At 35.0% G+C, this 22,262-nt stretch overlaps 1 protein-coding gene across 1 annotated transcript in view; it reads right to left on the bottom strand.

The window, feature by feature from the left end:
• The window catches only part of ICE2 (interactor of little elongation complex ELL subunit 2), a 53,588-nt gene that overhangs the window by 3,689 nt on the left and 27,637 nt on the right, over positions 1-22,262 (bottom strand). Inside the window, exons 9-11 of the mRNA XM_044662439.1 lie at positions 18,845-18,929; positions 16,881-16,931; positions 15,738-15,996 (exon numbers count right to left, since the gene is read on the bottom strand). Coding sequence (XP_044518374.1) covers positions 15,738-15,996; positions 16,881-16,931; positions 18,845-18,929 — 395 coding nt within the window. The remainder of the gene's footprint in view (positions 1-15,737; positions 15,997-16,880; positions 16,932-18,844; positions 18,930-22,262) is intronic.

The following is a 22,262-nucleotide window of genomic DNA, read 5'->3' as shown; positions in this document are numbered from 1 at the left end:
GTTAAGAAAATGATATTTTTCTTTGAAGGAATGGGGGAACCACTGAAGCAGGGAAATAACATTATCAGACTTTGTCCTGGGAAGATTACTAATGTAGCAATGAAAAAGATGGACTGGATAGAGGAAATGGAGAAAAAGATGGATGAAGAACTGAATTAAAATAGGTTACAGAAGTAGGAAGGAGTGGATGGATAGGATCGATAAATCAATAGAACTTGGCAACTGAATGGAAATGGGGGCTGTGAGACAATTAGAATTATGAGTCAAGAAAAGATCAGGTGAGATGGTAGAGTAAAAGGAAGCCTTACAACTGAGCTCTCCCCAACAACTATGCCACAAAGATAGAAATGCATCAGACCAAGTCCTCGTTAGGAAATTAAAAAGAAAAATCACGGTGTCATTTTTTTCAATCCAGGACAGCAAAGGGAGACAGATAAGAGAAATATGTAGATATAGTATAAGAATAATAAGAGCCACTACCCAATTTTAGGGATAGAGGGGAGATAGAGTCTATAAGGAGAGACTCTTCTAGCTCTCCCCTCCACCAAATATGCACTGCCGAGACTTTGAGGGGGTATCACCCCAAAACTGGGTGACCTGGTCGTGCAGCCCCACAGGAGTTGGAGGCAAGGCTTCCCTATAGGAGGAGGTATGGGGGACCCCAATCGGATTCTGAATGAGGGCAGGGTTCAAGAAAGTCTCCCCCAAGGTCAGCCAACTTCATAGTCTTGTTTCAAGATGGAGGCAGCCAGACCAAGCTGTGATTCCCCTCCCCCTCATCTCTCAGTCACTCTGGAATGCTATCTGACTAATGAATGTCTTTTATTAATATCAATAGGGATTGGGGAAAGGGGTGAAGGGCAGAGGGATTTTGGGGTGCCCTCTTCTCTATTTCTATGGGGTCTGTCACTCGGGTGGGAATCTTTGGGGTTCCCACACCTAAGCATCTCTCCTCTGGTCCCTTCTCCTTCTGTTTCTATTTCTATTCTTTTCTATAATTCTAAGTTAGATGAGAAAGGGTCTCAGCAAGGTTGGGTAATGTGGGAAGGCGCCAAAGAGATCACTCCCAAAATGGAGTCCAGACACTTAGCTGACTCAATGGTTGAAGTCTTGACGGGTGAGAAGTGATGGGATGCCTTTGACCAAGGAATTGGGATATCAATGTCCAAAGAAAGATCCTGAGAAAGCCCTCAGAACTGGATTCAAGCTGAGATGTTCTCCTCCTCCCTCTCTCAGACCTCCACCAGAAGTCCTTCTCCTCCTTCCTTTCCCAGAGAATTACCCAGAATCCCCTCTCTCAACTGTCACCAATGGCCTTCTTCTGGCTCTTTTTGTCCCATCCCCCATCCTTACAATAGGTATTAAGGGTCTAGCAGGAATAGTGACATAGAACTTTCTCATTGAGAGACTAAATGAGGGCCTATCTGCTGCCATGCTTCAGGGCATAAAGAAGTTTCATATACAGCATAGAAGAAGCTGACATTATTTAGGCACAGTAAGTAACAGGCATCAACTAGTAGCTCTATCATTCATTACCCACTGGTACGTTCAAGATCTAATGTGGGCTAAGGTATCAAAATAGGCAATGAGGAGACTAAGCTATCACTCTTTGCAGATGATGGTCTACTTAAAAAATCCTAGAGAATCAACTAAAAAGCTAGAAATAACTTTAGCAAAGTTGCAGGATACAAAATAAATGCACATAAATCATCAGCATTTCTATATATTTCCAACACATCACAGCAGCAAGAGGTAGAAAGAGAAACACCATTTAAAATCACCCTAGACAATATAAAATACTTAGGAATCTATCTATCAAAACAAACAAAGGAATTATACGAAAACAACTACAAAACACTTTCCAAACAATTAAAACTAGATCTAAACAATTGGAAAAACATTGATTGCTCATGGGTAGGAAGAGCTAACATAATAAAAATGATCATTCTACCCAAATTAATTTACCTATTTAGCCCCATACCTATCAAACTACCAAAAAACTTTTTACTGAATTAGGAAAAACTATAACAAAGTTCATCTGGAATAACAAAAGATCAAGAATATCAAGGGAAATAATAAAAAAAAAAATGTGAAGGAAGGGGGCCTAGCAGTACCAGACATTAAACTATACTATAAAGCAGCAGTCATCAAAACCAGTATGGTACTGGCTAAGAGACAGAAGGAAGGATCAGTGGAATAGACTTGAGGTAAGTGACATCAGCAAGACAGTGTATGATAAACCCCAAAAGCCCAACTTTTGGGACAAAAATCCACTATTTGACAAAAAACTGCTGGGAAATTTGGAAAACAATATGGGAGAGATTAGGTTTAGATCAACATCTCACACCCAACACCAAGATAAATTCAGAATGGGTGAATGACTTGAATATAAAGAGGGAAACTATAAATAAGTTAAGTGAACATAGAATAGTATACTTGTCAGATCTCTGGGAAAGGAAAGATTTTAAAACCAAGCAAGAGTTAGAAAAAATTACAAAATGTAAAATAAATGGTTTTGATTATATCAAACTTAAAAGCTTTTGTACAAACAAAAACAATGTAGCCAAAATCAGAAGGGAAACAACAAATTGTGAAAAAATCTTTATAACAAAAAACTTTGACAGGGGTCTAATTACTCAAATACACAAGGAGTTAAACCAGTTGTATAAAAAAATCAAGCCATTCCCCAATTGATAAATGGGCAAGAGACATGAATAGGCAATTTTCAGATAAAGAAATCAAAAGTGTCAATAAGCATATGTGTTCTAAATCTCTAATAATTAGAGGAATGCAAATCAAAACAACTCTGAGGTATCACCTCACACCTAGCAGATTGGCTAAAATGAAAGAAGGGGAGAGTAATGAATGCTGGAGGGGATGTGGCAAAATTGGGACATTAATGCACTCCTGGTGGAGTTGTGAACTGATCCAACCATTCTGGCTGGCAATTTGGAACTATGCTCAAAGGCCTATAAAAGAATGCCTGCCCTTTGATCCAGCCATACCATTGCTGGGTTTGTACCCCAAAGAGATCATAGATAAACAGACTTGTACGAAAATATTTATAGCTGGGCTTTTTGTGGTGGCAAAAAACTGGAAAAGGAGGGAATGTCCTTCAATTGGGAAATGGCTGAACAAATTGTTGTATATGTTGGTGATGGAATACTATTGTGCTCAAAGGAATAATAAACTGGAGGAATTCCATGTGAACTGGAAAGACCTCCAGGAATTGATGCAGAGCGAAAGGAGCAGAGACAGAAGAACACTGTACACAGAGACAAATACATTGTGGTAAAATCAAATGTAATAGACTCCTGTACTAGCAGGATGCAATGACCCAGGACAATTCTGAGGGATTTATGGTAAAGAACGCTACCCACATTCAGAGGAAGAACTACAGAAGAAGAAACACAGAAGAAAAGCAACTGCTTGAACACATGGGTTGAGGCGGGCATGATTGGGGATGTAGACTCGAAACTACCACACCAGTGCAACTATCAACAATTTGGAAATAGGTCTTGATTAGTGACACATGTTAAAAGCAGTGGGCGAGGGGAAACTGGGGGGGGGGGCAGTGAAGGGGAAAGTAAGAGCATGAATTATGTAACCATGTTAACTTTTATAAAAAATAAATATTAATAAATGTTTTAAAAAAAAGATCTAATGTGGGCTGAGGAGAGAACCCTTACTGGTGGCAATATTACAGGCAAAGAATAGTTATAGGCCCTAGACAGTATAATGAGCCAGGAGCCTGCAAAAGAATAATGAGAGCTAGAATAGCCTAGACCAGTGATGGGCAAACTACTGCCTGCGGGCCAGATGCTGCCCACCGAAATGTTCCATTGGCTGCTGCGAGACATTATTCCTAATCTGACGAATACAATGATTAGAATACAATACAATGAAACTTCAAGAATTGCCTTAGAAACAGACTGATAGATAGCATTTCCTTTCCTCTGGCCCCCTCTTTAAAAAGTTTGCCCATCGCTGGCCTAGATCAAAGAGGAGCCTGAAATTGTTACCTAAACATACAGAGTTTTCCAGTTGACTGATGGTAATGGAGTTTTATCAGTAGTCCACTGGAAGTCCAAACTAGTTATCTTGTGCAAATTCAAGTTCAGATCAGGAGCTGCAGAGCTCAAGTTAGAAGGGCAGTGAGAATACTTTGCCTAGGATCAGTCTGCTTTGAACGCATTGAATTTGCTGGCAATAAGTTGTCTCTGAGAAATTGGAATAACACTGTATAAAGTAAACACTTAATAAATGCTTGGTGACTGATTGTTGCAGAAATTACAGTTCAGCCTCTTCCACCCTGTACTTTTAAAGTTGATTTGATTTCTTTGGAACCAAACTTCCATTAAGTGATATCATATTATATTCAGTCTGGCATTCTAGCCTGTTAAAATAATTTCTATTCAATTATTTATTCTGTCATTCAGTATGATAGATAACCCTTTCAACTTTGTGTCAACTGAAATATGATAAGTTTATCATTTATACATTCTTCAAAATCATTGATAAAAATTATAATGAGCCTTATTCCAAATACAGATTGTTAGTCAACTTCTATAACTTTCCTGGTTGACACTGAACCATTAAATACTGAGTCTAGTAATTCAATTAGTTCCAAATATACCTAAATGTGCTCTGTCCTAGGAGTCATTTCTCCATCTCTGGTGCACAAAATGATAAAGATTTTTTCCAAGTAATTTGCTGAAATAAAGGCAAGCTATACCTAAAGTTTTCCCTTGATATACCATGCAAGAAATTCATTTGAAAAATATAAGAAATTCATTCAACTCATGGTCCTTCTTACATGAGTTCGCAAATGCTATAAAGTTTAACAGATGATTCCATCTATAGACAAATCACTGAATACTATTGCTGATCATCATTATTAAACCAATTCGATATATTTTTAGTTTTGGGAAGAGAATAAGATATAAACCTATATTGTAAATTTAATTGAGATGCTAACTTCTACTTTGACACTCTCTGCGATGGTTGGCCTCATACTTAGATGATAACAAAAAGCAAATGTTTATTGATTTATATTTATTTATAAAAACTGATGTTTTAAAAAACCTCAATACTATTCTTTTCTTTTTTTTATAGCTCTTGTATTTGAAGGGGCATCATGTGGCAATTAAACATAAATTTTGAGAGCCTTACAAATAAAAGACAAAAAATAGAAACTAAATGGAAGAATGACTCACAAGTTCTCTCTGGGAATACAGTAGACACAAAACTACCTTCGGTATTGAGTAAGCACAGCAGTCCGGGCACGTCTCAAAACAACATTAACTTCCTCTCCACAACAAAATAAACTGTACCTTCACATTTTGTTCCAGGAAGGACTCAATATCCCCAGGATGGGGGACTAGAAAAGACTGATGATTATGACATACAAATAAAAATACTATAGGATTATATATTTAGAGCTGGAAGGGCCTTTAGGGACTATCTTTTTCAACATTCTCATTTTATAGAGCAAAATGAAGTGCACAGGTTTAGTGACTTGCCTATACTTACACTACTAATAAGTGAACTCAGAATAAAATGTATTTTGCATTTAAAGTAATTTGCAACCTTGCCCCTTATCTTTCCAGGCTTCTTAAATTTTTTACATTTTAATCCCTTTTATAAACTTTACAACCCATCATCTATCTTCTTGATGTTGCTTGTATAGGTCATTCCAACTCTCAACTCCCCCATGCCTACTCTATGGCTGTCCCCCTTGTCTAAGACACTCTCTGCTCACCTCTGCCAACTGGTTTGGCTGGTTTCAAGAATCAACTCAAATTCCACTGTCTGCATGCAGTCTTTCCCATTCACTGCCTGTACCTTTTTTCTGATTATCTTGCATCTATAATGTATTGTGCTTACAAGTAGTTCACACAGTCCCAATGAGAGAATGAGCTCCTTGAGAGCAAGCACAAAGTTTTTGCATTTTTTTGTATCCCCAGCACTTGGTGCAGTGCTTGGCATAACAGGCTTAATAAATGCTTGCTGACTGACATCTTTTTGACCCCAAGTCCAATCCTTTATGCACTGTGTCATATCCCATCCAGTTATCTCTCTAGGCCACTGTCTTGATTCTTTCCTCTTGTAAAAGCACCTTTAGTATAGCACCCATGTCTCAGTTCCCAAGTAAATCTCTTTCCATCCCACCTTTCCCACTACTTTCTACTTCTTCCTCTGGGCATAATAACCAAATCATCAGAACTACTGATTAAAGAAAGAGTGTGACACTGACTGCCCTAAAGACCATAGGTAAGGCAAACTGATCACCACCCAGCACCATTTCTCTATGTGTGTTACCTTCCTTATTCAAATAAAAGTTCCTTTTTGAAGGTAGGAACCTCACTTTTTAAATACAGATCATCAGCACTTAGAAGAGTACCAGGCACACAGCAATTGCTTAGTAAATGCTTTTCCTCCTTCTTTATTTCAAGCTGATATTCCCTCACATAATCTCTATTTCCTCAAATTACTCTAATCCTATAAACCAATATAGTCCATCACTCCAACTCAGCTACACATGGATATGATCGCTCTTGATCCTGACATCACCCACAAGAACTACTCTACTTCCTTGATAAAGAACTCTGCTCGGGCAAGTCACTTAACCTGCCTCGCCTAGCCCTTCTGCCTTGGAACCAAAACATAGTATTGGTACTAAGACAGAAGCAAAAGTCTAAAAAAAGAACCCTGAAACTGCTTTATCTGATCATAACTACCTATTATTCTAACTCTCCCCATTTCTTATTCTTCCTAAACATATTCCCATGACCTCCCATCCCACCACCCTTCAATATTTTTCCTACATCATCACCACTACTGAATTTGCTTCCCTTGGTTAACCAGCTGAACTCTACACAATCTTCTGTACAAAAACAATGCTTTACCAAACTCCTGCCCTGAATTACTCCTTCCATCTGCTCTACCATTTCTTTTCATGAGCTGCTGAACAAACCTTGAGAAAGGAACAGAACTATATGTTATCTGGATCCACTCTAAATTTATGTTAACTGGGCCCTCATAGCAAGAAGGCAATTCTTTTGCTTCTTGCATATTGAATCTCTATTCCATTCATTCTAGCAGCTTTCAGTTTGAACTTTTGTTTAAAACTTTTTATCCTGAAGTTTTCCACATTTCATTCCCCATCTCTCTTTAAACTGAGCATGTTGTCTCATACTTTACTAAGAAAATTAAGATCTTTTGCCATTATCTCCTCTTTTGTCTGCTCCTTCCTCTTAACATAACCCCTTAACATAGTGATGGGCAAACTAAGTTTGGCAGGCAGGCCAAATATAGCCCCCTGAAATGTTCTATCCAGCACGGGACATTATTCCTAATCTGACAAATACGATGAGTAGGATACAATACAGTGAAACTTCGAAAGAATTGCCTTAGAAACAGACTGACAGATGAGCATTTCCTTTCCTTTGGCCCCTTCTTTAAAAAGTTTGCCCATCACTGCCTTAACATAATTCCCTATTGTCTCCTTTTTTATTCAAGTCTCAGTTGAGGAAGTAGCCCATTTTCCTTACCAAGGCTAATACAAATCATTCCCCAAATGATAATAGTCAAAGGATGTGAACAGGCAGTTCTCAAAGTAATCCAAACTCTCTGTAGTCATGCCAAAAATGCTCTAAAACACTATTATTTGGAGAAATGCAAATTAAAACAACTCTGGTGTAACACCCAACACCTATCAGATTGGCTATTATGACAGAAAAAAAATGACAAAATGTGGAGAGGAAATGAGAAAGCTGGGACATGAATGTATTGTTGGGAGAGTTGTGAACTGAGTCAATCATTCAAGGGACTAATTTGGAGCTATGCGCAAAGGGCTATAAAATGGTACATACCCTTTGACCCAGCAATACCATTAGTAAGTTTGTATCTCAGAAAGACAAAAAAAAATGAAATGGGAATGATATATATGTACAAAAATATTTAAAGCAGCCCTTTTAAGGGGAGCAAAGATTTGCAAAGTGAGGGGATACTCATCAATTAGGAAACGGCTGAGTTACAGTATATGATTGTAATGGAATAGTATTATGCGAAAGTAAGGACAAGCACGAGAAGCTCAGAAAAACCTAGAAAGGCTTATACAAACTAAAGAAGAGTGATATAAACAGAATCAGGAGAACATTATAGCAACAGGAAAACTTTACAATTAATAACTATGCGTATCAGCTATTCTCAGCAATACAATGATTCAGAACTATCCCAAAGGATTCATGACAAAAAAATGCCATGTACTTTCAGAGAAAAAGACCTGAGTTTGAATCTAGACCAAAGCAAATTTTTTTCACTTTCTTAATTTTTTTTCTATTTGAATTTCTTTCCACAAAAGGATTAATATGGAAAAATATTTTACATGATTGCACATGTAAAATCTATATAAGATTGTTTATCATCTCAGAGAGGTTGGTGGGTAGGGAGGGAAAGTATTTGAGATTCAGTATTCTTTGAAAAAGGTAGGAAACTTTTTTTATATGTAATTAGGGAAAAAATTAAGTTAAAAATTTCTTTTAAATCAGCTCTTCTTCATTTAAGTCCAATGTCACCAAGCTGCCTTAGGGTTGTTCCTCTTTTTTTTTTTCCTTTATTTTTTAAAACACTTATCTTCTGTCTTAGAATCAGTATTGTATATTGCTTCCAAGGCAGAAGAGGGGCTAGACAATGGAGATTAAGTGACTTGCCCAGGATCACAAACTAGAAAGTATCTGAGGCCAGATTTGAACTGAGAACCTCCCGTGTCTCCACCAGTCTCAATCCACTAATCTGCTCCCTATCTCTTTTTTTACAATATAATCTTTTATTCTCTTCCTAGATACTGCTTCTGTTCTCTGTTGTTTACAAATAAACCATGTCTCTCATTCATTCATTAAAAACCCTCAAAGGATCACCAACTTTGCTATCACCTATATCATTCCTCCTTAAGACAAATTCTTTGCAATTGTTATAGACTTATGACTTCCCCTTCTTTCTTCTGATTCTCTTTTAAGCCTCTGCAATCTGGCTTCTGACCTTATTATTCAACTGAAAAGCAATTTTTTGGAAAGTAAAGATTTCTTAACTACTAAAGTTGAATGTTGATTTTTTTCCTTCAATGCAAATTCTTCTCTACTTCTCTCTGTCATTTGACACTATTTATCATCCTTTCTTCTTCTGAATGATCTCTATTCTCTTTCTATCAAAACCTAACGCTCTTATGAACTTCCTATTTCTTTATTTTTATTCCTTCTGTCATCCAAGTTAATAAACTTGGTGTAACAGAGTTGGGTACTTAGAATCAGTTCCAAATTAAAGGATAAGAGTTTTTTTTTTTAAATGAAGAATTAGACTACCTGAAAATTAAGGTCAAAGAAATAGTCTAAACATCATCTTTCAAGAAATTATCAAGGAAAACTATCCTAATGTTCTAAGAGGCAAAGAAAAAAAAAAAGAAATCAAAAGACATTTCCTGAAAGATATCTCAAAATGAAAACTCCCAGGAATATTAAAGCCAAATTCCAGAAAATATTGCAAGTGACCAAAAAAGAAACAATTCAAATGTCATGGAGCCACAGAGAGGATAACACAAGATTTAATAGCTTCTAAATTAAAGATCAGAAGGCCTCCAGGGGGCTACGGTGCTAGGATTACAACTAAGAATCATCTAGCTAGCAAAACTGAATATAATCCTTCAGGGGGGAAACGGACATTCAACGAAACAGAGGACTTTCAAACATTCTTGATGAAAAAAACCAGAAGTAAATCAGAATTTTAAATACAAGACTCAAGAGAAGTATAAAAATGTAAACAGGAAAGAGAAATCATAAGGGATTCAATAAAGTTGAACATTTATATCCTACATAGGAAAATGATACTTGTAACGCCCAAGAACTTTATCATTATTAGGGCAGCTAGAAGGAGTATATATCATAGACAGAGGGGCAAGGATGTGAGCTAAATATGGTGGGATGACAAAAAAAATTAAGGGATGAGAAAGAGGAATGTACTGGCAGAAGGGTAAAGGGGGAGGCAGAAATGGGTAAATTATTTCACATAAAAAAGGCAAAGAGCCTTTAAAATGGAAGCAGAGATGGGAGAAAGGGGGAGAGAAGTGCTTGAAATGAATCTCTCAGCAGAATTAGCTCAAAGGAGGAAGAACATACACACTCAAGTTGGGTACAGAAATCTATCATAACCCACAAAAAGTGAGAAAATCAAAATAGAGGGTTACTCAAGGGAGAGAAAATTGGGTGAAGTTGTGGATCAGAAGTAAAAAACTTTTGAGGATGGACAAGGTGAAAGGAGAGAGAGAGTGGGATAAATGGAAGAAAGGATGGAGGGTAATTCATAAGTAATAATAATGGCAAAAAATTTTTTTTACAGATTTCTCAAATAACTCTCTTTTCTCAAATTCATAAATTAGTCAAATGTAAGAAAATACAAGTCAAGTATTTGAAGAAGCAGTTTTCAGATGAAGTAATCAAAGCTTTCTACAGTTATGTGAAAAAATGCTTTAAATCACTAATTAAAGAAATTCATACTTAAACAACTGAGTTACCACCTTAACACCTATCAGATTGACTCATATGACAAAAAAGGAAAACGTCAAAAGTTGGAGGGAGGATTGGAAAATTGAGACACTAATGCATTGTTTGTGGATTGTGAACTAATTTAACCATTCTGGGGAGCAATGAAGAATGTTAAAATTGATTTTGCATGTAATTGGGAGAAAATTAAATTAAATTTTGAGAAAAGAAGCTTGCGAGGGGGAAGACAAAACATTAAAGGAGGCTGAAATTTATGTGGAGGGTGGAGCAGGAGAGAGGAATCAGGGAGAGAGATACTTAATGTAGGATCAGGATGGAAAAATCAATTAGAAAAGTCTCATGGTAATATATTCAAGTAAGAAATGAGATGTCTGGTACCTCCTAAAATGGAGGTTTGGAGTTCATGGCCCTACTCTTCAAATCAGAGGTAGAGGGTAGTTTTTCCAATAATGAACTTTCTGGGGAATGATAAAGAAGTCAATCAGTAGCACAGCCAGGTAAGAAAAGGGAAATGAGGTGAGAAATGAGTGAAAAATGCTTCCTTACATAAACTGTATTGATAAAATTCTAGTTCTTTAAAGATAATCCTATAATTTCTGGTGACTATGACTAGCAATAATAAGAATGATAGTTATTTCCACTACTATCCTAAAATACTTGAGTCTCTTTAAGTGGAAGAGTGCTTAGTCCCAAAGGGCAAGTGAGACAAAGAACAATGGGCAGAGAAGTGCAGAGAAGTCAATTTCAGCTTGATAGCAGAAAAAGATTCCAAAAAGTTATAAATGTATTAATGAGGAAATGGGCTATCACTGGTGCAAGTGTGCTTTTGTTCATTGCAGGCTTACACCTGAAAGCCAAATAACCAGTTATAAGGAAAAATATCATTGTTCTGCTATATATTCAATTAAATGGATCTGAGGTTTTGTCCTTCTCTAAAGACTTTGCAGGGAGTTCATAGTTGAAAGTAGATAACAGGAATGTGCACTAAGTTAATTAACATGGTTTCTTTATTCACCAGTTCCAGCAATATGGGAGCAACTGTGGAGAAAATGGATGCTGGGAGTGATTTAAGTCAAGGAATGGAAGGAAATGAGAAATGAAGGTCAAAGAATCTCAAGGATGGAGGAGAATATTTTTGAAATGATAATACTTTAGGGTCACAACATTTTTTAAAAGTGGAAAGAGAGGCAGGAAACAAGGGAACAAGTGAGGGAGAAGAGTAGGAAAATAATTGAGGCAATGGGAAAGGTAGAAGGTCAGGAGAATGATGAGAGGGAAATTTCAATGTTCAAGAGGAAGAATTCTAGTGATCCAAAGTTAGAAACCCCAAATATCATAAAATGAGTTATTTCATGTTATTCCTTTATTGCTATCATTATTATAAGGCAATCTTTTTTTTTTAAACTTCATTTTAAGAAAACATTTGGTTTTCTTATAGTACTTTTCACTTTCAGTTGATGAAGTAGCTGGAAATCCTAGTATTAAACTGTTCTTTTTCTCTAAAAAAGAAATAAGCCACCCCACACACAGAATTACATCTTTGTCTGACAAACTATAATCATAGTTTCTAAATTAAAAGGAAATCACATTTACCTACAAAGAATATAAATCTCTCAAAAATAGCTCTTCAATCATTATTATTGTTAAGAAAAACTGCTGTAGAATGGAAAAGGAATAAGCATTTATCTGAGCCTTAAATGAGGACAAAACTAGAACAGAGCAGTTTTAAGTGTAAGGTTTCAATTTTCCCCCACAACTGATTCACCCCGGCTAATCATAAATTAGTTATTTCTTGGTCAAATAATCTTAAAACAACATAAAATGCATTTTTAATACCTCAAAGCTGGACTCTATACTACAGAAAATGTTTAAAAGATGGTCAAAACTTTCCTAATCTTTGTAAATCAGGTGCATTGTAAATATAGATTCCCAAGGTTTACATAACATTTTTTGAATATATAATAACTTACTGATGAAAAAATGATTTAAAAATTCATATATTTAATTTAAAAAATACCTAGTTAAAAAAATGCAAAGTCCCCGAGGGAAGAGGATTTTGGAAAGATGGTAGAATAAAGCATGAGGTTAACTCATTTTCCAAATTTCCCCACAAATAATAAAAAATGCCTCAGAATCCTACCAAAAGTGGTAAAAATAATTAAGATATGGGGAGCAGGCATGAAAAAAGGGCAATGCAAGAAAATAAAGTAAATGATGAAAAGTCAACACACTGGAAAAAGACATTCCAAAACCCACTGAAGAAAGTAACTTATTAAAAATTAGAATTGGGCATTGAGAAGCTAATGACTTGACAAGAAATAATATAATACAACCAAAAGGATGAAAAAAAATATCAAAGAATATGAAACATCTTAATAATTCAAAGAGAGGGGGTAGTTGGGTGGCTCAGTGAATTGAAAGCCAGGCCCAGAGATGGGAGGTCCTAGGTTCAAATCTGGCCTCAGACAGTTTCTAGCTGTTTGACCCCAGGCAAGTCACTTAACCCCCACTACCTAGGTCTTACCACTCTTCTATCTTGGAACACAGTATTGATTATAAGATAGGAGGTAAGGGTTTAAAAAAAAACAATTCAAGGAGAGAGAATACAAAAATTGTTGAACTAAAAGAAAGTTATAATTTTAAAAAAGGGTTCAGACATTATACTTCAAGAAATTATTAAGGAAAATTGCCCAGAAGTTTTATAACTAAAAGGTAAAATGGATATGGAAGGAATTCATTGATCTACCACCAAAAAGATAGCTCAAGATGAAAACTCATAGGAACATTACTGCCAAGTTTCATAGCTCCCAGATTAAGGAGAAAATACTACAAACGACCAGAAAAAAAAAAAAAACAATTTAAATTCTGTGGAGCTACAAGTCAAGAAAACACAAAATTTAGCATTCTCAATGTTAAAAGAAAAAAAGAACATGGAGCAGAATATTTTTTTTCTTTTAACCCTTAACTTCTGTCTTAGAAACAATACAATTATAAGTTCCAAAGCAGAATGGCAATAAGAGTTAGACAATTGGTGTTTTCATAGCTATGAAGTATATGAGGCCAGATTTGAATCAATGTCCTTCCAACTCCAGGCTTGTTACTGTATCCACTGAGTCACCTGGCTACCCTGGAACACCATATTTTGAAGAGCAAGGCAAAGGAGCTGGGTTTATAAACAAGAGTAACTTACCAAGCAAAGCTAAGTATAATTATATAAGGGGATAAAAATCGACATTCAACAAACCAAAGGCCCTTTGATTAGAATTATATAAGAGGGGAAAATGGCATTCAACAAATTAAAGAACTTTCAATTTTCTTGAGGAAAAGACCAGAATTGGGTAGAAAATTTGATCTATAAAATTCATCAAATATTAAAGACCAATTATAAGGGATGCCATAAGGGAAACTTCTTTGAGAAAAATATCTGTAACCCTTGAGAATAATATTTCTATTTGGGTTTGGAAAAGCAAATATACATAGAAGGCCTGAGTCAAGTTGAATATAATGGAATAAATAAAAAAACAGAAAATAGGGAAGTGAAATGGAACAATTATACAAATGATTTCATACAAAAGAGGTGTAAGGAATTGTTATAGTGAAGGGGATGAGAGGATGAAGGACTAGTGGTTCTAGAACCCTATTTCTCACCATATCTTGGTTAAAGAGGAAAGAACACATATATACAGCAGAAGGATAAAAGTCTGCTTAACTTACAGAGAAACAGGAGGATGAGGAGACCAGGGAGGGACTTTTAGAATGGTTTGTGGATTGAGAAAAGAGGACAAGAGGATAAGATAAGGGAATGAGTCTCAGAAGGGAGTTCATAAAGAAAAAGAGTATGGTAAAGTGAGGAGTAAGGAAAGGACTCTTAGAAGGGGTGCTGATTAGGGAGGTAAGAAGAAAATTAGGCTTCTGAGAAGGGATAGGGTAAAAAGAGTGGCAGAGGGAAAAATAGTGAGGAAAAATAGAATGGAGGGAAATATAGCTAGTAATTCTAATTCGGAATGTGAATGGGATGAATTCACCCAGAAAATGGAAATGTATAGCAGAATGGCTCAGAACCTGAAAAGGGACAATAAGTTGTTTATAAGAAATGCACTTTAAAATGAGACATACACATAGGGTAAAAAAAAAGATCTGGAACAGAATGTAATACTTTAGCTGATACAAAAAAGCAGGGGTAGCAATCATGATCTCACACAAAGTAAAAGCTAAAATAAATTTAATTAAAAGAGAAAAGCAGGAAACTATATTATGTTAAAAGGTACCATAGATAATGAAGTATTATCAACCTAAAAATTCAAAGTCTCTGCAAATCTATTTTAAAAAGCAGAAGGAACATGCTTTTAGACACTTAATTGAGCAGAGTGTAGTAGTCGATTTTAACAATTAAGGAAAAACAAGAACTCACATAATATTACATAGTTTTATGAAAGGAATATAAGCTTGGAGGCTTACTGATCCAAAGTTAGAAGGAACTTCAAAGTCCATTTACTCTTTTTGCAGAGAAAATTTTATTTTTAAATTTAATTCCTTTAGGAATTTATCAGGTGGGTTTTATATAAAGGATATCAAGTGACACTGGCTCCAAGATTTAGAGCTGGAAGGGACAGATCATCTAATCCAAAAACCCAATTTTTATAAATGAGGAAAATTACATTCAGAGAAGTTGTGGTATTAAAATTGGAATTCAAAGTTAGGTCCCCTAATTCCAAATTCTGCATTTTTTGCACTATATGTACTATGCTGTCACTACTCTAAGTATTTAAAAATTATAATTAAGTGAACACTGTAACTTATGAAATTTGCAAAACTAAAATTAACCTTTTAAGTATATATTTTAGCTATATTTTCATATGACACTCCAATCACTAAAAGTAGCTTGTTATATCAATTGCAGTGAATTAACACTGTTTATACTATATTCAATACTACTAAATAGAACTCTCTGTCAACAAAATTTTTGGAAGTTGATTTTAAAATTTTGTACAAATAGAACAATAATATTTGCATGCCTATTTGCAGATGTGACTAATTAAAATCCACTGTCTTCTATAATCTTACGAGCCCTGTATTTTCAAAAAATTTCAGGATTAATATTCCAAATATGTATCTCATGCAACCCAGGCAACCTAATTATCAAATGGTAAATGCAATATTTGCTGTCAAAATACAACTTACCTTTTGTGGTTTTGAGGAGCCTTGAGATTTAGGTGGAAAAGTACAAGGTATTCTTCCATGATGAATATGATAAGGTAACAGGACAGTGGGATCTAATGGGACCCAGGGTACAGAAAGACTAGATGGTACAGTGGGTAAGCTGCAATGAGCTTTATGTAAATTATAGGCTGTTCTAGAAAATTTTTCATCAGAGTTTTTGTAGATCAAAAGTGAAGAATCTTCTGCTGCATGACTCAATAAATAGGAGCCCTCCTGTAAACTAAATTAACACATGAAAATGTATTACAATTCAACTCTATTTTATTAATTTAGATTTACCTAATAGTCAAATTAAAAATAACTATGCAACTTCTCTGATGGAACTTTAGTTTTAATAAAGTGCCACCTCCAAATCTAACAATACTTTATTGATCAAATAAGCTATTCTCTCTTTTCCCTTTGAAATAATTATCTCCTATTTATCCTGCATATAGTCTATTTAAACAAGTGTTTGTTCATTGCCTCTCCCATTAAATTGTGAGTACCTCTACTATGTGCCTTACAAATAGTCTTGAAAAATTGAGGAAAATGGAGTCCTTGCAGCAAAAGAACATGTTGTATATTCATAAGTTAATATTAAAAAAAGCATAATGTGCTTCAAATACAAATACATTATATGTTTGACAACTGGTCTGAGTTTAACCATAGGATTTTAGGATATTTAGGACTGCCTTAACTACCTGCTCTATCCCTTCCAAAAACAGGACTAGCCGCTCTGAACTCAAGTTATGCCACCTAATGAACAGTAATTACAATTTACATAGAAAAATAAAACCTAAATCCAATGCTGACAAAGTAATTAGGTTAGAACAGGGGTCGGCAACCTTTTTGGCCATGAGAGCCATAAACGCCACATTTTTTAAAATGTAACATTGTGAGAGCCGTACAGTGCTCACAGTGCGCTCCTGTAACAGCGCCTGAAAAAAAATTGACTTTATGGCTCCTGCAGAAAGAGCCATATCTGGCACTCAAAAGAGCCAGATACGGCTCGAGAGCCATACATTGCCGACCCCGGGTTAGAAGGTACCTAAAGATGATGTTCTCTAGGTCATGTTTCTAATAGCTTCTATTTGTTTTGATTATAAGAAATTCTGAAATGATTACCTGCTTATTTTCTTCAGAATATGCTGGAGAACATTAAATGCATTTGGAGTACTATAAGGAATAAATACACACAAAATAAAGTTCATAATGTCAATCCTTACAAAGGCAAAACAAGTCAATGGTCTGCATAATTAACAAACAATATCAATGATTCATAATAGTAAATTTAAAAATTATAGCTAATGTGGATTAGAAATAGATGAGGCCTAAATTATAAACTCCTTGAGAGCAATGTCATATTCATCTTTGTATCTTCCACAGCATTTAACATAGTATAGTGACTATAAGACACTGAACACAATAAACATTTATCTAACTATTTTTGGCTAACTGTGAGCTCAGGGTAAATGTGGGAAACCTATTTCATCATGTTTTCTGAAAACCACTCTCAAATTTAAATTGCATTTTTAAAAATTCAGAAAAGAAATTTGATCTATTGAAGAAGAATTATCAGTCAAAGAAACTTTAGTAGAATCAGTCTGTGAGAAAACTACTCAATAAATTGCTCCTTGTAAATTAAACGTTAGAAAAGGGTGAAAGAGTTAGAATTGAGAGTAAAGTAGCTATTTCTTGAAGAAAGAAGTGTTTTTCAGAGAAGTAAGCACCTGACTGAAAAACAAAACATGCAAGGAAATATCCAAATTTCATCTGTGATGTCATATTTTTTGGGTCTTTTTTGATCATGAAGAAAAAGATCATGGTGAGGTTTTTATGATAAAAAAAATAAAGTCACATAACAGGAGAGCTGAAGAGGAAAAAATAATGTTTTTAGTAAGAGGCTAAAGAATCTGGAAATCTAAGGAGATTTTTTTATTCCTAGAAAATGTTGTCAAAACAAGATCTGATTAACAAAGAATAGTGACCAGCAACAGCTTAAATTTAGGTGATAAAGAGTTTGTCTTTTTCTAAATTTTAATTTATACTAGTTGTATTTTTTCTCAAAGGAACAAATGAATAACATTTATTTTTATAGTATAATCATTGTTTTTAATGGACATTAAAAAATTTTGTGGCTATAGGCTATATACATAGTCTCTTGTTGCTTTTGAAATAAAAGGGAAAATTCCCCCAACTCCTCGTCTCCTCAGTTTAAATCCATTCCCCTAGCATTCATCAAACTAGGAGAACTTTGGAGGCTGTAGAGAATTTTATAGGGGAAAGTAGTATTAACTGAATTTTATTCCCTGCCCCTTTCTGTGCTAGCCATGTGTGCTTTTATCCTAACAACTCAGGTTATTCATTAACAAGTATCACTTGTTTGTTTATCTGCTGACAGTTAAAGGAACTGCTGGTTACCAAGAGAAAAAATCCACCTTTATGAAGTTTGCTATGCAAATTAAAACCCAACAAGAGATGCACAACACTACCATAACATATAGATGTTAAGGTTAATTTATACTAAGGCCAAAACATAGTTAAGAATGAATTAAAATGAATTTATGTATCCTGAGTTCATGTCAACCTACAGTAAAAGAAGCTCAAAAACAAAATGGGTAATTCAGAATTAAAATAAAGTAAAATAGAATTTAACAAATTAAAATAAAGTAAAATAGAATTTAACAAATTCCTCATCTATAAAATGTGCTGGAGAAGCAAATGGTAAACACTCAAATGTGGTAAAAGATTTAGACATGACTGAAATGATTTAACAACAAATAACCTTTAGAGGAAAAGTTACATTATGACCAATCTATGTGGCTCTGAAAAGTATATAGTCCTATAAGAAGTGATACTCTGTGCTATTTCCTGTGATTATCTGGTTTTACTTCCATTGAACCATTCTCCCAGGAGTATGGGCCATACCAGATCCTTTTGCAATCCCAAATACATATTTCCAAAGTCTTCTCAGTCCCTAGAATAAAAGGGTTGGTTGCACTGGACATTTTATTCTCATTTTGGAGATTACACAAAGTCATTGTCTTATAAATGTTTTTCACCTACCACAATAAATTAAGTTGTCTTACTTGAAAGTTGCAAATTTCTCTTTGAGTCCATTCATAGGAATTTCTTCAAGCATAAAAAGCTTTGATGTAAACGCATCAATATGTCCTGAAAATAGAGGTCAAACTTATTTTTTAAACTGTCATAAAATGAAAAAATAGAACCTAAATAACCCCCTAAACTATTTCATTTTTTTAAGGCCTTTAAAAATGGCTAAACATTAACCAAAGTTCTCCTTAAAGGATCCTTTGTATTTCAAATTAATTTTAAAGAGTAGTAAATTACTTAATCAAGTTACTACTAAGACTTTTTTCAGACTGAAAATGTTGCCACTATTGAAACAAGCTACATGTAATTTGTTAATGCCTTTATTTTTAGTTTAATATCTAAGACTTCTTTAATCTCAAAAGTTCTAGGACTTTAGTGATATATTCAGCATCTCAATGATATCCAATACAAAAATGGATCCCAGAGTTTGACACGTGCAGCAAATTTGACACCTCTGTACTACAACACATCCACACCTTAGCCAACAATTTCCTGAATTATTACGGGCAAAAATAGTCATCAAAGATTATTTTTGTGGTTGGTTATTGGATGAATCTCCAAATATGAGTAGGCTTCTCCTTTCACCACAATCTGATGCTAGGTCAATACTTAAAAGCCTTTTAAGTTTAAAAGGACCTGCTAGACTATAGCTTTCAAGAGCCAACTTCACCTCTATTCCAAGAAATAGTAGAGTAGGACTTTGGTGAAAAAATGCAGTACAACATCAAATTAAGCAAACTCACCATGTTTATCTCTAAATAAAGGTGTTTTTATGAGTTAATTTTGATTATCAAAATATGACTAGATAAGAGATACTTCATTACGTGGTTAAATGCATAACTACTACAATGGTTAAAATTCACTAGACTTACTAGTTCATCATAAAAAAAGACTAATTAATGTAGAGTAACACTTCAATATATCAATGATCTATGATTTTATCCATATAGGCATTTCCTTCATGAAAGCAAATTACAAATCTCTTTGCCTTCGAAATAACCTCATATAGTTTTCCAAGACAACAAATATACTTTCTCATATCCTCATGTTATTTGACCTCATAAGCCATATAACTGTATATCAATTTCCTCTTTGTATTCCTATCACCCTCATTAAATGGCTTCTCTTAAGAAGAAACAAATGAATGGTTTAATTGTTATATATGTTAATTGTTATAAAAGGGATATTAATTTTAAAAAATAGGAATTGCTAGCCCTGATAAACATAATTATACATAAATGCTTATGTAATAAAGGAATTTTATTAAATGATATGTTTTCAAGTGATACTATAACTTATAACTGTAAGGGTTAAAATAGGCGTTTTGACAACATAAGAGAACAGCTTTTAATAATTTAAGTTTTAATGAGAATATAGTAGAGTTGTAAATTAATATTATCCCTTTAAGCCACAGAAAAGAAAACTTCTAGCAACTTTTAGCAATTAACAATTTCATTTAATTAAAATAGAGGTAGTAAAAGAATATAGTAAAATGAATATAGTAAAGGAGAGAAATATAGTTAAGAGGTAAAGAAAATTTCCTAATGTCTATACTAGTTATCCTATAACTACCTATAATTACTACCTAACACTGCCTATATCTACCTATAACTTCAGCTAATAACAATCACACCACAAAGTTCCAATCCAATTCAGCCCCATCTAAACCAACCCAATCAGTATTTAATCCAACTCCAATTAGGTCTGTCAATGAAGACCAGCCACCTTCTAAAAAATTCAAGAAAGAAAAAAAAAAAACCTAGCAGCCCAAACCCCAAAACCTCATCAATTCCAAAAAGCTCTTTAAAGGCTAAAGTCAAAAAGCCCTCTCAGTAAGCTCAGGCCTGACTTTATACTCCAGCAACTAAACACCAACTACCAACCCAACACACTCCCAGCAGTCAACTTCCCTGCAACTGTCAGCCCTAACTGTCAGCAACTGACCAACCAACTGACTCTAGCTCCCTTTTAATATCATTCTCTACTTCTTCCTGTCTCTATGGTTTCTACTTCCTGTCACTGTGGGCTGGTTAATATCTACACATCTCTATGGTAAGGGGACTTCCAGGTCCCCCGTTAAATTAAAAAAGGAATTAAGGATTCCTTTTCATATAACCAATGGTTTATATGAAATATACTCAAAAATAACTACTGAAGAAAAAGAACTGTCATTGGTACAATGGAGGTTCATAGTTAGAATGGTGAGGTATATCTTTTCTTTAGGAACTTACATTCTATAGGAGATAGGACAAACATAAGTGAAACAAGTATATCTATTTATTCAATATTTACATTTAAGAAATGACAGTTTTAAGAAGGAAGTGTGGATGTTCTGAAGTAATTGAGAATTGGCAATACTAGTTCAAAAAAGTTTCTTGAAGGTAGATATTAGAAGTTCTGTGCTGTTTAGCATTTTTATTAATAACTTAAAAACACAGATTTTTTTTATCATATCTGAGGATAACAGCAAGTTGAGAGGAATAGCTAACAACGTGGAGGAGAGAGTCAGGATCCTAAAAGATTCTGAGAAGCTATAACAGAGAAGAGAACCAGTAGGTATGTTGGGAGCTAAGATGGCAGAGTAATGGATACTCGGCTCAGCCAAATTCTGCAAACATTAAAATAGAAAATAAGGCACCTCAAAACAAAAGAAAGCAAGAGGAATAAGTCTCACCGGGTTGAGAAGGGAGAATGTGGCATCAAGGGGGAACTGACAGAATGTGAACTAGCCTTGTGAACTTCTAATGAAAGGCAAACTGGGAGCAGCCCAACATGAGCCTTATAAGTTTCCACATAGCCTGAGGCAACAAATGGCAGAGAGAGGAACAGTCCAATGCCATTCCTATGTGCATCCATATGACTTAAGATAAGGAAACAGTGGAGTGGGAAGGAATCCAATGTGCTGACAAATGGCTTGAGACAACAAAATGGCAGAGTCTGTGAATAGCCTAATGTTAGACTAATAAGCTACTAAGGGGCCTGAAGTAAGGCAGAGTGGGGAGTAGCAGAGCAGGGTGCATCACCTGAGACAATAAAGTGGAAGAGTGGAGAACAATTCAGCACAGAGGACAACAGGGAAACCAATGGCAAAAAGAGTAGGATCTAGCTGGACAAAATGGCTATAAGCCTCTCCACAAGCCAGCTGGGGTACCCCTTTGAAGTGCCCACTGATGGACCCAGACAATCAGACCTACCACAAGCACCAGAGAAGGGAATACTGCAAATTTAATAGAGCACTCCTCTACCCCAGGAGCAAAGCAGAACTTCAATGGATAGACAAGGTAAAGAGGAATAATAACTACAAAAATGAGAACAAGACAAAGAAAAACCTAACTTTAGAAAATTACTTTACAGAAAGGGAAGATCAAAACATGAAGAGGACTGACAACATGG

The sequence above is a fragment of the Gracilinanus agilis genome, chromosome 2 (genome assembly GCF_016433145.1).
Source record: "Gracilinanus agilis isolate LMUSP501 chromosome 2, AgileGrace, whole genome shotgun sequence".
NCBI lineage: Eukaryota > Metazoa > Chordata > Mammalia > Didelphimorphia > Didelphidae > Gracilinanus > Gracilinanus agilis.
This window is presented reverse-complemented; position numbering and strand designations above follow the sequence as displayed.